The 17,575-nt window shown below is 40.1% G+C and overlaps 1 protein-coding gene across 1 annotated transcript in view; it reads left to right on the forward strand.

Moving 5' to 3' along the window:
• Window positions 1-17,575, forward strand: part of ZNF507 (zinc finger protein 507) — a 38,363-nt gene that overhangs the window by 11,418 nt on the left and 9,370 nt on the right. Inside the window, exons 3-4 of the mRNA XM_052656621.1 lie at window positions 635-752; window positions 4,347-4,461. Coding sequence (XP_052512581.1) covers window positions 635-752; window positions 4,347-4,461 — 233 coding nt within the window. The remainder of the gene's footprint in view (window positions 1-634; window positions 753-4,346; window positions 4,462-17,575) is intronic.

Below are 17,575 nucleotides of genomic sequence, written 5' to 3' on the forward strand. Positions count from 1 at the left end.
CAAGAGTTTAAAAAAAGCCTCTGAGTCAGATTGTCACTGTCACTTGGATTGCTCTCATGTAATTCTGAAGTGGCCTCTGGCCATTGGACTAGCAGCCCATACAGATGAGCCGCAGAGGCAAGTTCCAGGAGTTTCTTCTGCTGATACACTTGATTCACGGGGGTAGGGGTGAGGAGGAAGAGGTCCTTGGAGTCACAATTCAGTTAAGTCTCTTTTACACATTTAGTTGATATTTAAAGGCAGAAGTGCAGAAGTTAACTGATTGGATTGATTTTCGTGAAGGTATTGAGTTACTCTGAAGACTCTGCTTGTTCCTCCTCTGGGCTCAGCAGGGGTTCAGGAAGCGTACACACACTCTGCACAAGCGCCCCTAAGACAGCAGTGGCTTCCTTTCAGAGAACGTGGAAAGAGGAACTAACTTGCCTTTTTGATAAGATTGTGTTTTCTCTAGTGAATTTCTTCCTGTAAGTTGTCAAATGTGTCAGGTTATCTTTTAGCGCATTTGGTTTTTAAATACTGGTCATGTGTTCTAGATACTAGGCCATGAAAGCAGTTCCCTCCTCTCTGTAGCCTCCTACTAACTGTGCAGATGTGTTTATTGAAAACTACATATTAATTTCTCTCAATTTTTTAGAGTCAACTGAGGAACCATGAGAGGGAGCAACACAGTCTTCCAGATACCTTGTCAATAGCAACTTCTAATGAGTCCAGAATTTCCAGTGATAAAACTGATGGAAAATGTGTTCAAGAAGGTATCTGCATTCTTCTAATGTATATATAGATGAGGTTGACTAGCATACGAAGTGAAAACCATGCCCTTTGTTGTCACGTGTGTTACTTTCAGGACTAAGGCTGCGTCTCTTCTCTGCTTTTATACTATGTGAGTGAATCTTCTCTCTTGAGTACTAAGTGAATCTTGTTAGTAAGTACTCAGCTTACCTGTCTAGGTAGATGTACTCTGAAATTCACGCTGTCCTGTAAGAGCCAGGTACAGCAGAAACCCTGAGGTGACAGCCAGCAAGCCAGGGAAGCTGCAGCGTGGAAGGAAAGCCTCCTCCCTCTCTCAGCACCGGTTGACCCACTGAGAACGGAGCTTTTGCAGATGGTAGGCCCCCACCTCAAACTTTAACTGAGGCTTCCTGCTGTGATCTTATTCTTATCCAAGTGTGACTGCCAGATTTCATCTGCATTATTTAAAAAAAAACAACACAGGCTCTTTTTATGTACCAGTTAGGTGCCAGTCGGCCGAGTTTCTGCTAATAGTAATATTAGAATCAAAAGATTTAATTAGAGTTCCATGAAAAGGCGGATGCCACATCCGGAGAATTAGGGATAAAGTGTAATAAGCTGTGCTTCCTTGCATCAGCTCACTTAAATTGATATACTTTAAATGTCTCAATTGTGGTACATAGCGTTTATGGGAAATAAAACATATTGGGGTGACTTTCCTTTTTAGATTTCCTCAGAATTAAAGTTAGAAACAACTGCAGAGTAAAATGTTTTACCATAATGTTTCATTAAATTATACCCCAGAAAGCATAACTGATTCTAGAATGTTCCTGAAAGAACTGATTTTGACACCACTGTAGCACCAAAATTCCCTTGTCAAACAGATGTCATCCCTGTAAAACTATCCAAAACAAAAGGAGTTTATGACATAGCATCTGTTCCTGCAATAGATGGCTGAGCTAAAACTGTTTTGTTTCCTTTGTACAAAATAGCCCTAACTGCCTCCTTTTATTTTAATTCATTATGTTTCCATATCCCCTTTAAAGGAGACATTAAAACATTTGATATCTTTGGACCGTAAATCCCTAATGAAGGAATAAAGTAAGTACTACTCACTGGTACCACCTGCGGTTACTACCAGCAGTGGAATATGTCTTTTCTAGCACCATCTCCAAAAGCAGTAATTTAAAACTGTCCAAATGGGTTAACAAATTAAAACCCACAATTTGAATTAAAAAGATTGAAATGTCAGCTCAAAATTAAAATAACCAGTTTGGGCTTCATAGCATTACATCTCTCCACCTTATTCCATTTTGCAGCAGCTTTCCTTTGTGGCTCAAACTCTTGTGTCTTAGGGTTCCATGTATAGATTTTAAATTGCTTCTTCATGCCTCCGGCCCCCCTACCCCCACCCCCGTCCCGCCCCGCCATTCAACTCTTTTTGCAGGTAGGATAGCAATTCAGATGACTGAGAATTCCTGCTTGCTTAATGTGCACACTTTATTGATTCTGTATTAGATATTTCAGAATCTGGCGGTTGGGCTGAAGAACAAGTTTTTAGCTCACAAAGAAGGTGAAAATGATTCACATTTTATCCAAACATTTTAAACCATTTAATAAACTTATTAAACAAGAGGGGAGATGTATATTTCTGTGGCTTCGAGTCTCTTGTCACGATGATAGCCCAGGTAACTTGTAGCTCATTTTTGCCTGAGGCCCAGTGTAATAGCACTTCAGACATTTGTTCTGCCAGCAGGTATGGAGTGCCCATCGTGAGCTGGATTCTGTGCTAAGTGCTTGAAGTGCAGTCGAGGTGTCAGTGCCCTCGAGGGGCCCAGCCCAGTGAGGAACACACACCCGGTATTAACGAGTACATTAACAAACACCACAGATACTCAAAGAGCTGTAGACAGAGCACTTTCACATGGAGTTTCTTAACGAAACTTAATTAAGTGTTCTTTATTGTAAACCTATGATTTGCCAAGCCCTGGGGATTTTATGTAAGCAGAACAAGCAGATCCCTGCCCTCAGGGAGGCTCCAGCTAGTGATGGGTCAGACTTGACACCAGCCCACAGGTAACATACAGACTGCGGTGAAGTAAAGCATGCTCCTGGGCTTACAAACCATGCCGGGAGGTTCCAGGATTCCCATTTTGTAGGTGAGGAAACCAGGTCCTCAGGAGGGGAAATAATTTGCCCATGATCACACTCATACTAAGTGGCAGAGCAGGGACTGAGCCCAAGGTTTTGAAATTTAAATCCAGTATCCTTTCTTTTGGAAACAGTTGCTTGAAGTAGCACAGCCTCTCATCCTGTGCTATATTAAGCTTTCCCATCTGTCATTTTTATTAGTTGTCATTGATCTGCACTATTTCTCACACAGAACCATTATACAATATTTCACACTTCTGTTTTTCAGGTTTTTTTTTTTTTTAAACTCTTATCTGGAGTAGTGCCACTTATAATCAAGTCCAAGTTTTTAACCCACCAATTAAGAGCAGTACTTAGATTATAATTATGATTAGTGTGTATATTAATGTTACAGATTTATACCAGGAAATTAGGACATTTTGTTCCACCTGGCAAAAGTAGTTATTAGCCACAGAAAATTGCAATTTTAGAAAGCTTAAATTTAACCTAAGGATTTTCTTTGTTTTGTTAAAATTTCCGTATGGTAGTTCTTCTGTATCACCAATTTTACTTCTCTGCAGAGTGTGCTGGTGTTCCACCTAAGCTTTCTTCCTGTTCTGCCTTGTTCTGCAATTTCTATGCTCACTCTGTTTCTGAATATGAAGCCTTCAGGCTATGAATGGCCTGTGAACTTTGTGCTGACAGAAGAGTAAATAAATTGTTGAAAATCTTCAGGAACAGTTTTCTATGATCAAGTCATTCTGCTTGCTTACCCTGATTTGAATCCTGCCTACCCCCTGCACCCTGCCCCTTGTTGCAGAGTAAGTTTAGTAACAGGGCCTAATTCCATGGATCTGTGTTTCCTGGATTTCAGAGAGCTGCGTGTTCACCTTAGTCCTTGTAAACGGTCAGTTTACGGGGTATAATTATACTGCATTACATAGCACTTAATAATTTGCCTTTGCCTTTCCTTCTGTTGTAAGTTATAAACAAAGGAAACCTACAGAGTGAAAAAGCTTTGGACTTTGTATATTGAGTTTGTTGTAGCTGTACTTTATAGTAACTGGATTATAGTATTAAATTACAGCTGGTTGGAAAATCAGTGTTTCCTGAAGGCTATATCCTATATTGATGAATCCAACACCTTTCAGATTCACAGTTTATCTCTGGTTAAATCAGTTGCAACTCAGTCATTAGGGCAGCTGGCATGAGGTTCATCATAGTTTAGAATTTTGTACAAGGTTATGTAGAAGCTAACCCAATGTATTTTTACAGATCAGATGATACTCACTTTATATCCACAGAGAGTGCAGATGCAGGAGAACCAGTAAAGCTAGATTCGAGCTTGTTGACTTTATTAACCAGTGAGAAAGCCCGCATTGAAACGTTAATACTATGTGGTATAACTTCTCATCTACAGTGGAATGTAAATATTGTTGTTTTAATCTAATCCAACCACATCACTAAAACTGAAATGCTTTGTCCAGGGAATAAGTCTTCAGTCCAGAAACAGTATAGATGTGATGTATGCGATTATACAAGTACAACATACGTTGGTGTCAGAAACCACAGACGAATCCATAACTCTGATAAGCCTTACAGGTAAGTGTGATGATCCTGGAGCTTTAATACTTGTATTACAATACTGTAAAGAAAAAAGTGGAAGTAATTAAAAATTCAGAACAGTTGTTTAAGCATAGGTTAAGCACTAAGAAACTTTCACTTCCTGGTTTCACGAGTATTGTGTAGTTTGTTAAAGAACTTGAATTTTAAGCTTTAGTCTCAGGATGATAAGCTTTTTTTTGACTAGATTTTGCCTAGTAGCAATAAAAGAAGATGCCTATATCTGTCAGTTTCATGTGGGTATAAATTATCATAGCAATTTTCATTGCTTAGAGTACATTTCAATAATTTGATTGTTAAGTATTCAATATTCCAGCAAAAGACTCTTAAAACTTAAAAGCAATAAAATTCCGTGTGAAAGATTTCTATTTTTGAAAATAAATCTTAGCATGTATAGAGTAAGATCATTTAATTTTGTTACTTGATTTTTTTACAAAACCTCATTCTAATATGTATTCAGAAAATATAGGTGTTCTCAGTTGATTAAGATAGGCTGATAAATAGAAATAATTACTGCTTAAATAAACTTTGCCTCTGGAGAATAAACTACCTGTTGTTTATGTATAGTAAAGATACAGATATTTTTGCAAAGGTTGTCCAGCTGTCACAGAGCAGTGTTTTCTACTGGTAGCCATCAGGGAACATCAAGTTTCCAGGCAGAGCTAAGCCAGGTCACCGTGACCGATCGTGCTCAGCAATGCCCTGAGCTTTTCTATCCCCTTGATGAAACTTGGTTCCTGTTTTAACTCTCTTCCCAGGTTTTATAGGTGTGACCCAGGTCACTGTGGGAAAGTTACTGTATTAATATCTAAATGAGGACCTGGCAGACTGTACCTTAAATTGCCATTGCTTGATCCCATGCTGTGGCACACTCTCTCTCACTCTCTTTATATATATGTGTGGTTTAATTAGAGAGTATATAATTATGTATGGTTTTAAATAATTAATACATGCAGTGAGAATCTTCTTCCTGTTACATCAGAGAAGCCTTAGTAGGTTATTTTCCAAATTTGTTCACACTGTACTTTTTCACTGGGTTTGACCTGAGTACCTTAGAAAAAATGTTGTCACACCAAGCCCTCCATGTAATTATTACCTTTCACATAACACTTGTTTTCCAACTTTCAAATCCTGTGACTCTTCTTTTAATCTTCTTTAAATACTTTTCCTTTGTCTTCATGAGATGTGCACTCTACAGAGCATTATGGGTTACCATATTCTTTTCCAGTATGTTTCTAGGACTTACTGTTAGAAAGCATAGCCTTCTTGATATCTCATTTAGTATTGAGTTATCGTAGTTTTCCTGGCTTGTTCCATGTATGCTTCATTCAGTTTTGCTGCCTAGCACCCTTACGGTCAGAGTTGAGGCTTGCTTTCTCGGAGCGTGTATACTGCGCATTTCTGATAGCATGTTTCTTGGAGCACTGAAGGGCCTGGCTCATGAGGTCATCTCAGAAACCCTGTCCTCACTGCAGAAGGAAGAGAGCTATTTTCCATTCCCATGTTAGGACAGGGGAAGATAAAAAAGGCCTCATCCTGTCCCACATCTACCAAATGTAGCAAACTTTGTTATTTTCAGTGCTTTAGTAAGGAACATTCTAAGTAAACCACGTACCAGTTATGATAATTATGACATTGACCCCCAGATTAGTAAAAGGTGCATTCAAAATTTTCAGATATTAGATTGTCTCTGGTTTAGTTTAATAGTGCGGTACTAGAGTTACTGCTGGTTTCCTTCCTCTAATACCACTTTCATGAATGACTAGCTAGAGATGGAACAACAAAACACTTTCCTCGTGTCCCCACGGTTCCTCCTGACTGTGGCTTTGAGCCCGTTTTCCCTTAGAAACATAATTATACCAGTACTCGGGTTCCAAAACTACATGGCGAGACGGAGGGCAGGAGGAACGACAGGACAGAGAGGGACATACATGGGCTTTGGACTGAAGCACTTGGCACGCTGCCCGACACATAGTAGATACTCAGTAAACGACTGATGTGCTTGTGTGCTAAGTCACTTCAGTCGTGTCCGACTCTTTGCAGCTGTATGGCCTGTAGCCCTCCAGGCTCCTCTGTCCATAGGATTCTCCAGGCAAGGATACTGGAGTGGGTTGCCACGCCCTCCTCCAGGGGATTTTCCTGACTCAGGGATCGAACCCACATCTCTTAGGTCTCCTGCACTGGCAGGTAGGTTTTTTACCATTAGCACCACCTGGGAAGCCCAGTGTTGGGCTCAAATGACTGATAGTTATCTGTATACTTTAGTTTTTCTCATCTATAAAAAGGCTCTGGTTCTATATATTTATTGTGTTTAGAAAATAAATATGTGGCAATATTCTTCCTTAAGTAGAAGAGTCGCCCAGATATATTCCTATATGTTGATTTTTTAGTACCAATCCTATTTTAATGCCTAGTCTAAAAATACCCAGTATTTCCTTAAATGTTTCAGAAGTATCTTTTAGAGTTATTTTGTTTATATCAGGAGGTCCAAACGTTGCATTTGATTGATATGTTTCTTAAGTCTCTCTCTCTTTTTGAAAATTTTGAAATAGACTTTATAACTTAATGCAGCATATATCCTGAAAATTACATAAATCAAAAGCATACAGCTTGATGAATGGTCACAAATTAAACCCATCATTGTAATTCCTCAGACCAAGAAATAAACCATTGCCAGTTTCTCAGCAGCACCCTCTTCTTGGCCCTTCCACTCACTACCCCTATCCCCCACCAGATAAACCACCATCTTGACTTCTAACATCACAAATTAGTTTTGCCTGTTTTTGAACTTAATATGAGTGAAGTCATATAGCACATATTCTTTAACATCTAGCTTCTTTCATTCAGCACCATTGTGTGTAATTCAGTGTAAAATTAATGTGTTCCTTTTCATTACTGTGTAGTATTCCATTTTAAAATTATATCACAATTTACTTTTTATTTACTGTTGATGGATATTTGGATTATTGGCCAGACTTTCCCCCATTATGAATAATGCCAATATTCTTTTACATATTTTTTCATGAAATGGGTTCTTTTCCATTGGTGTATACCCCGGAGTGGAATATGGGAGTAATAGAACATGCTACATTGAGGTATGGTGGATATTGTCAACAGTTGTCCAAAATGGTTATACCAATTTACAGTGGTTGTACCAGTTCAAACCCTCATCAATACTTCGTTTTATCAGTCTTGAGTTTTGACCCTTCTGGTAGGTACCTATGTTGTGGTGGTTCTCATTTGCATTTCCTGATGATTTATGTAGTTGAGCATCTTTTCACGTGGCATTTCTTTATTGGTGGTCTGCTTTTGTCTGACTGATGTTGCAGCAGCTCTTTATGTGTTCTGAATACAAGGGTTTTTGTTTGTTTGTTTGTTTGTTGGTCTATTATGTGTATTGCCCATATCTTCTATACTTAATGCTACTCTCAGTGGTATCTTTTGAAGAAAGAAATTTCTAGTTTTAATGTAATCAAATATATTGATCTTTTTCTTTGTGCTTAGGCCTTATGTATCTTTATACTCTGAAACTGATGCTGATTTTTCTAAGTGGTCGTGCAGTTAAGGTAGATGATGGAAGCAGAGGTAAAAATGTGTGCTTATAAAATAATGATCCTGATTTTCAGGGATTCACATTAACTAGGTCAAAAATTCTGTGTGCTTATGCATTAATGACCCTGGTTTTATAATATGACACAGAAAGTAAAAGAAAAATCTCAAAAAAACCCCCAAAAAACCAGAAAGGGTTTAAGCAATGGAAATGACATTGGGAATGACAGAGTTGCCTCCTATATGTGGTCAGTCATTGTAAAAAGTCTGGTCTTTATAGAGCTATATTACAAATGGTAATAATGATCGCTACAGAGGGAAATGGCAGCCCACTCCAGTATTCTTGCCTGGAGAATTCCATGGGCAGAGGAGCCTGACAGGCTGCAGTCCTTGGGGTCACAGAGAGTCGGACACAACTGAGTGACACAATGATAATAGCTAACATTTTTTTGTAAAAACATTTTTCATGGGCCAGGCAATGTGCTGAGTACTCAGGCTGCGTCAGCTCACTTGATCTTCATGACAGCCCAGTACTTGGGAATGTTACTGCTATTTATGTTTATTAATAGATATGGAAAGGAGGCTGGGTAGATGAAACGATCTCCCACGATCTCCCACGATCTCCCCAAGTGGCAGAGCCAGGCCTTGAACCCTTGCTCCTGTCAGCTGTGCCACTCCACCTGTATCTGCTTTGCCAGAGAGAACTCTTCATGAGGCGTGCTGCCAAACCACCCCCAACTTAGTGGTGTAAAACAGCAGCTCTTTTATTCGACTCGGGGATTCTGTAGCTCAGAAATTCAGAAAGGGCATTATAGGGATGGCTGTTCCATGAGGTCTGGGACAAGAGGGAAGACTTGAAGTCTGGAGGTAATGAGATGACAGGGGTTGCAGGCATCTGAGGGCTCCCTCACTGGTTGGACTGTCGACTGGGGCCTCAGCTGGACCTCTCAGCTGGAACATGTACGTGATTTCTCCACATGGACTTTTCCAAGTGTGCTGGTTCCACAAGTGAATGCTTAGCTAAGAAGTAGATGAAAGCAGTATTACCTTTTATGACATACCATGGAAGTCACATGTCACCACTTCCACCAACTTAGACTTCTTTTTTTTTTCATTTATTTATTTTTAATTGGAGGATAATTGTTTTACAATATTGTGTTGGCTTCTGCCATGTATCAACATGAATCAGCCATAGGTATATATTAATATATGCCCCATCACTCTTAAACCTACCTTCCACCCTGTGCATGCTTACTCGCTTCAGTTGTGTCCAGCTCTGTGCGACCCTATGGACTGTAGCCCGCCAGGCTCCTCTGTCCATGGGATTCTCCAGGCAAGAATACTGGAGTAGGTTGCCATGCCCTCCTCCAGGGGATCTTCCTGACCCAGGGATCGAACCTGCGTCTCTTATGTCTCCTGCATTGGCAGGCAGGTTCTTTACCACTGGTACCACCTGGGAACTCCGCCTTCCACCCTACAGATTTCTTAAATCTCTTTTAATCTGAAACCATGTTGAATTGTTAGTCAGTTGCATTAGCTTGGGAAAAATCTCAAGTCTTTGAAAACCCTGAATTTGTTTTAAGGAAAACAGTTTAGCTTACGGTTTAATTTGGAGGGAAAAGAAATGTGTTTCGTTTAGAAGGAATGAACTGATGGACGTTGTTTCTTACAGTGGCACAAAGAGTTCTTAGGTTTATCACAAAATTTAAAGTGAATCTTCTCTGGGCCTTAGTTTATGTATCCTTTAAAAGCATAGAAATCTAATTGAATGTGGTAAGACAAATTCTATTGCAAGGTCTCTACTTCAGTCTTTTCACATATGTTCAAGCCATACCTCCAGTACTGCAGGACATCTGGTTCTGCTTTCCTCTGCCTAGCCCCTCAAGACCGGAGGAGGCAATGGCACCCCACTCCAGTACTCTTGCCTGGAAAACCCCATGGACGGAGGAGCCTGGTAGGCTGCAGTCCATGGGGTTGCTAAGAGTCGGGCACGACTGAGTGACTTCACTTTCACCTTTCACTTTCATGCATTGGAGAAGGAAATGGCAACCCATTCCAGTATTCTTGTCTGGAGAATCCCAGGGACAGAGGAGCCTAGTGGGCTGCCATCTATGGGGTCGCACAGAGTCGGACACAACTAAAGTGACTTAGCAGCAGCAGCAGCAGCCCATCAAGACAGTTGTTCTAATTAAATCAGATCTGGAGTAATGTCCAAGTAAAGCCCCAGGCCACGGAAATAGGGTAGTTAAACCACATTCTTAGCTCTGTAGGAATTAAAGTAACTGACCTACTAGCAATGGGAGAAAGCCTGTAGAAAAATTCAGTTCAGATTTTTGGCCAGATTCAGAAACCTTGGATTTTCTGATGTCAAATGTTTTCCATACCACCGAACAACTCAGTTCTCAGCAGCATTAGCTGAGTGTCCTGCAGATTTAATTCAGTCTTGACATTGTCTACCCAGAGACAGCATCAGATCCCACCAGGGAAGGGCTCAGCCCCACAAGACTGCCCTCACTTCAGATGTCAGTCACCAGTCTAGGCTGTTAGCTGTGCTGCTGTTGGCTGGCCGTGAATCAGATGAACAAGGCTCTTGTGACTCCCTCCTCAGGCTTGATTGATTGGCTAGAAAGGATACAGGTGTACAATCAGATGAAGAGACACAGAGGGCAGAGCCAGGAGAGGTGGAGTTTCCGTGCCTTCTCTGGGTGTGACACTCTCCCAGTCCTTCATGTGTTCACCAACCTGGGAACTCTGAACCAACCTTCAAGTTTTTATGGAGGCTTCATTCCATAAGCACGATTGATGAAATCATTGGCCACTGATGGTTGAACTGAATCTCAATAGTCTGTCCTCTGAGACTGGAAGTTCCAACCCTCTAATCACATGGTTGGTTCCTCTGGCAATCAGCCTCCATCCTTAGGTTACCTAGGATCCCCAACCTCTGAGATCTAACGCCTGATGATCTGATGTAATGATAATACAAATGAAGTATACAATGAATATAATGCGCTTGAATCATCTGGAAACCATCTCCCTCACCCCCTATCCATGGAATAACTGTGTTTCATGAAACCAGTCCCTGCTGCCAAAAAAGCTGGGGACCACTGACCTAGAAACTTTCTAAAAAATTACCTCATTAACATACAGAAGATCTTTATTGCTCTATCTCTTGGGGAATTCAAGGGTTATAGGAGCTCTGTGCCAAGAACTGGGATAAAGACCAAATATATATTGTTATAAATCATGATACCACAGATTTCTATTGATACATTAACGTTCTGTTCTTTTCTGACTCAGCAAAATGCATAGTCATGGAATTTACACCTTCATGAAAGAATACAGAAAATAAGTAAACTAAAATTTCAGAAAGTAAGTGCAGTGAAGTGAATAAAACAAGACCGTAATTAATAGTTCAGTTCAGTCTCTCAGTCGTGTCCAACTCTTTGCGACCCCATGAATCACAGCACGCCAGGCCTCCCTGTCCATCACCAACTCCTGGAGTTCACTCAGACTCAGGTCCATCGAGTCCATGATGCCGTCCAGCCATCTCATCTTCTGTCGTCCCCTTCTCCTCCTGCCCCCAATCTCTTCCAGCATCAGAGTCTTTTCCAATGAGTCAACTCTTCACATGAGGTGGCCAAAGTACTGGAGCTTCAGCTTTAGCATCATTCCTTCCAAAGAAATCCCAGGGCTGATCTTTAAAATGGACTGGTTGGATCTCCTTGCAGTCCGAAGAACTCTCAAGAGTCTTCTCCAACACCACAGTTCAGACGCATCAATTCTTCGGCGCTCAGCCTTCTTCACAGTCCAACTCTCATATCCATACATGACTACTGGAAAAACCATAGCCTTGACTAGACGGACCTTAGTCAGCAAAGTAATGTCTCTGCTTTTGAATATGCTATCTAGGTTGGTCATAACTTTTCTTCCAAGGAGTAAGTGTCTTTTAATTTTATTGGTGCAGTCACCATCTGCAGTGATTTTGGAGCCCCAAAAATAAAGTCTGACACTGTTTTCACTGTTTGCCCATCTATTTCCCATGAAGTGATCGGACCGAATGCCATGATCTTCGTTTTCTGAATGTTGAGCTTTAAGCCAACTTTTTCACTCTCTTTCACTTTCATCAAGAGGCTTTTTAGTTCCTCTTCACTTTCTGCCGTAAGGGTGGTGTCATCTGCATATCTGAGGTTATTGATATTTCTCCCAGCAATCTTGATTCCAGCTTGTGTTTCTTCCAGTCCAGCATTTCTCATGATGTACTCTGCATAGAAGTTAAAAAAGCAGGGTGACAGTATACAGCCTTGACATACTCCTTTTCCTATTTGGAACCAGTCTGTTGTTCCATGTCCAGTTCTAACTATTGCTTCTCACCTGCATACACATTTCTCAAGAGGCAGGTTAGGTGGTCTGGTATTCCCATCTCTTTCAGAATTTTCCAGTTACTTGTGATCCACACAGTCAAAGGCTTTGGCATAGTCAATAAAGCAGAAATAGATGTTTTTCTGGAACTCTCTTGCTTTTTCCATGATCCAGTGGATGTTGGCAATTTGATCTCTGGTTCCTCTGCCTTTTCTAAAACCAGCTTGAACATCAGGGAGTTCACGGTTCACATATTGCTAAAGCTTGGCTTGGATAATTTTGAGCATTACTTTACTAGCATGTGAGATGAGTGCAATTGTGCAGTAGTTTGAGCATTCTTTTGTATTGCCTTTCTTTGGGATTGGAATGAAAACTGACCTTTTCCAGTCCTGTGGCCACTGCTGAGTTTTCCAAACTTGCTGGCATATTGAGTGCGGCACTTTCACAGCATCATCTTTCAGGATTTGAAACAGCTCAACTGGAATTCCATCACCTCCACTAGCATTGTTCGTAGTGATGCTTTCTAAGGCCCACTTGACTTCACATTCCAAGATGTCTGGCTGTAGATTAGTGATCACATCATCGTGATTATCTGGGTCGTGAAGATCTGTTTTGTACAGTTCTTCTGTGTATTCTTGCCACCTTTTCTTGATATCCTCTGCTTCTGTTAGGTCCATACCATTTCTGTCCTTTATCGAGCCCATCTTTGCATGAAATGTTCCCTTGGTATCTCTAATTTTCTTGAAGAGATCTCGAGTCTTTCCCATTCTGTTCTTCTATTTCTTTGCATTGATTGCTGAAGAAGGCTTTCTTATCTCTTCTTGCTATTCTTTGGAACTCTGCATTCAGATGCTTATATCTTTCCTTTTCTCCTTTGCTTTTCACCTCTCTTCTTTTCACATCTATTTGTAAGGCCTCCCCAGACAGCCATTTTGCTTTTTTGCATTTCTTTTCCATGGGGATGGTCTACATAAAGGTAAAACTAAGGAAAAGTAAACAAATCATATACAAAATTCAAAGAAGTGATGCCTCTTTTGAGGAGGAACAGGTATGAGATCTTGGAGGAACCCACAAAGAGGTCTTAAGATAGAGGAAGTCTTCTCCTTCAGCAATTATTGTGAACCCAGGGTTTATCATTTTGTAAAATTGCATGGACACTTTATATCACTCTTTTTCATTTCACAAAAGAAAAAAATCATTTTTCCAATTGTATATGCAAACTTCCAAATTCTGTGGGAGAAATGGTGATAAGGAATTGAAGTATGTAGATTTTGTGGATAATTCCGTTTCTTGTTTGAGGTTTTGATTGGGTAATACATATGTGCATGGAAGAACTTCAGAAGCAGCTTGTCATAGTTTCCTCTTAAAAATAATTCTGTTGCTATTTGTATTGCGATCATGGTAAGCTTCTAGATTAATTTAGAAAAAATTGACAACGTTATACAAATAAGGTTTGGGCTCTTCCATTTTTTTCAAGTCACCTGTTGTCCCTCATAAGCATGCAGAGTTTTCTCCATTTATATTATTGTGAACATTTCTTGTTTTGTATGTGTATATATCCATGCATAGATACATGTATGCATTAAGTATACAAATAGTTCTCAGTTTGTCCAATAGTATGGGACCATAAAAATGATTGGCAAGCTGAAATTATGTAAAGCCATCCCAATGGTGAAAGCTACAATTGTTCTATTATTTTTTTAAGTAAAAATTAAAAGCTCTTTTACTGTAAGTTACAGATGTATAAGGAAATGAAAAAATACTAAAAGTAATATTAACTTAGTACACTGTAGCTTAAAACTTAGAAACACTGAAAATGAGTGTTTTATTTCTTTGCAAGAAACTTCTCAAGAATAGTTCGCACAGTGGTTGTGTTCTCGGAGAAGGCAATGGCACCCCACTCCAGTACTCTTGCCTGGAGAATCCCAGAGACAGAGGAGCCTGGTAGGCTGCAGTCCATGGGGTCACTAAGGGTCGGGCAGGACTGAGCGACTTCCCTTTCACTTTTCACTTTCATGCATTGAAGAAGGAAATGGCAGCCCATTCCAGCGTTCTTGCCTGGAGAATCCCAGAGACAGAGGAGCCTAGTGGGCTGCCGTCTGTGGGGTCGCATAGAGTCAGACCCGACTGAAGCGACTTAGCAGCAGCAGCTTGTGTTCTCACTGTATGCCTTATAGCGCAGGCTGAGCAGTTTTTCTGTGCCCTGGCCAGTGGCCATACTCCTTTCTAAGTAGGGGTCAACTCTGAACATTTTATCCTTTGCTCTTTAGCTGTCATGAAACATCTCCAGGAGTTTCTGTTCCATGAAATTTTCCCTGGCGTGACTTTCCCTGGGCACGGCTCTCCTTGTTTGTGCCTGGCGATCACTGGCTGCCCACGCGGAGCTGCGGCAGCAGTGGCAGCATCGGCTTTCCTCTGCTCAGCTGTCTGTTCTCTAACTCCATTTACATTCGTGTCTAATTGCACTTCCACCGTTACCACTTTTGGGTTTCTTGCTGTGTGTTCTTCCATGTTGTTGGCCAGTTCTCTTTTTGGATCATCCATTTTTGTAGATTGTTACGTGAATTTATCACTGGGATACAAGGAGGCAACATAACTACACACTTTGCTGTCTGTGACTGAATTAATAGAAGCAACTGACTAATCACTGACAGACTTTGAAAGAAATGACATAGATTAGTCACTGATTATATTTTGTTTTATCGTTTTCAGAGTGGACCAAAGAGCTCCTAGTGAAGTTTGTACACTACAGTTACTCACAGTTAGTAATACTTTGAAATTTGAACAGTGGTGTTAGGAGACTCATAACTATATGCCATAGTAACTAAAATCCATTCATGTCAGAAATATTACAGGGCAAGGACTGCCTACACACACACACTTGTTGTTAGGCTTATTCCTTTTTTTTTTTCTATTGCTCTTATAACTTGGATCATTTCCTAGTTTTCAGTATTATTATGTGGGGAAACTTGATGTATACAGCATGTTAGCTTTATATAATTATTGAATTATCTTATTACTTGTAATTAATTGCTGTTGGATTGCCAGGTTCATAATTGTATTATCTGCAAATACTTTTCTCAACCATGCGTTTATGATATTTACACATATTCTTTCTGTTATCTAATTGTACTGACTAGTAACTGAAAGGAAAGTCAGATGCTATAAAGAACAATATTGCAATATTCCTGGAATGTTAAATCCATCAATCAGGGTAAATTAGAAGTGGTCAAACAGGAGATGGAAAGAGTGAATATCGTCTTAGAAATCAGTGAAATAAATCAGATGGGAATGGACAAATATAATTCAGATGACCATTTTATCTATTACTATGGGCAAGAATCCCTTGGAAGAAATGGAGTAGTCCTCATAGTCAACCAAAGAGTCCAAAATGCAGTACTTGGGTGCAGTCTCAAAAACGACAGAATGATCTCAGTTCATTTCCAAGGCCGACCATTCAGTATCACAGTGATCCAAGTCTATGCCCCAACCACTAATGCCAAAGAAGATGAAGTTAAATGGTCCTATAAAGACCTACAAGGCCTTCTAGAACTAACACCAAAAAAAGATGTCCTTTGCATCATAGAGGACTGGAATGCAAAAGTAGGAAGTCAAGGAATACCTGGAGTAACAGGCAAGTTTGGTCTTGGAGTACAAAATGAAGCAGGCAAAAACTAACAGAGTTTTGCCAAGAGAACACACTAGTCATAGCAAACACTCTCTTCCAACAACACAAGAGACAACTCTACACATGAACATCACCAGATGGTCAATACCGAAATCAGATTGGTTATATTCTTTGCAGCCAAAGATGGAGAAACTCTATACAGTCAGCAAAAACAAGACCAGGAGCTGATCAGATGATAAACTCCTTATTGCCAAATTCAGACTTAAAGAAAGTAGGGAAAACCACTTAACCATTCAGGTATAACCTAAATCATATCCCTTACGATTATACAGTGGAAGTGACAAATAGAGTCAAGGGATTAGATCTGATAGAGTGCCTGAAGAACTGTCAACAGAGGTTCATAACATTGTACAGGAGGTGGTGACTAAAACCATCACCAAGGAAAAGAAACGCAAGAAAGCAAGATGGTTGTCTTACAAATAGTTGAGAAGAGAAGCAAAAGGCAAAGGAATAAAGGAAAGATAAACCCATCTGTATGCAGAGTTCCGAAGAATATCAAGGAGAGATAAGAAAGCCTTTTTAAGTGAACAATGCAAAGAAATAGAGGAAAACAATAGAATGGGAAAGACTAGAAATCTCTTCAAGAAGATTATAAATATCAAGGAAACATTTCTTACAAAGATGGACACAATAAAGAGCAGAAATGGTATGAACCTAAAGAAGCAGAAGAGATAAGAAGAGATGGCAAGAATACACAGAAGAACTGTACCAAAAAGATCTTAATGACCCGGATAACCATGATGGTGTGATCACTCACCTAGAGCCAGACATCCTGGAGTGTGAAGTCAAGTGTGCCTTAGGAAGCATTACTACGAACAAAGGTAGTGGAGGTGATGGAATTCCAGCTAAGCTATTTTAAATCCTAAAAGATGATGCTGTTAAAGTGCTGCAGTCAATATGTCAGTGCTAAGATCTTCCATATGTACAAACTGGATTTGAAGAGGCAGAGGAACCAGAGGTCAAATTGCCAACATCCATTGAATCATAGAAAAAGCAAGGGAATTCCAGAAAAATATCTACTTCTGCTTCATTGACTATGTGGATCACAACAAGCTGTGGAAAATTCTTCAAGAGATAGGAATACCAGGCCATCTTACATCCCTCCTGAGAAACCTGTATGCAGGTCCAAAAGTAACAGAACCAGACATGAAACAACGGACTGGTTCAAAATTGGGAAAGGAGTCTGTCAAGGCTGTGTATTGTCACCCTGCTTGTTTAACTTATATGCAGAGTACATCATGTGAAATGCCCAGCTGGATGAAGCACAAGCTGGAATCAAGATTGCTGGGAGAAACATCAGTAACCTCAGTTATGCAGATGACATCACACTAATGGCAAAAAACAAAAACTGAGGAGCCTCTTGATGAAGGTGAAAGAGGAGAGTGAAAAAACTGGCTTAGAATTCAGCTTTCAAAAAAACTAAGATCATGGCCTCTGGTCCCATTACTTCATGGCAAATAGATGGGGAAAAGATGAAAACAGTGACAGACTATTTTC

Source organism: Budorcas taxicolor, chromosome 18 (genome assembly GCF_023091745.1).
Source record: "Budorcas taxicolor isolate Tak-1 chromosome 18, Takin1.1, whole genome shotgun sequence".
Classification (NCBI taxonomy): Eukaryota; Metazoa; Chordata; class Mammalia; order Artiodactyla; family Bovidae; genus Budorcas; species Budorcas taxicolor.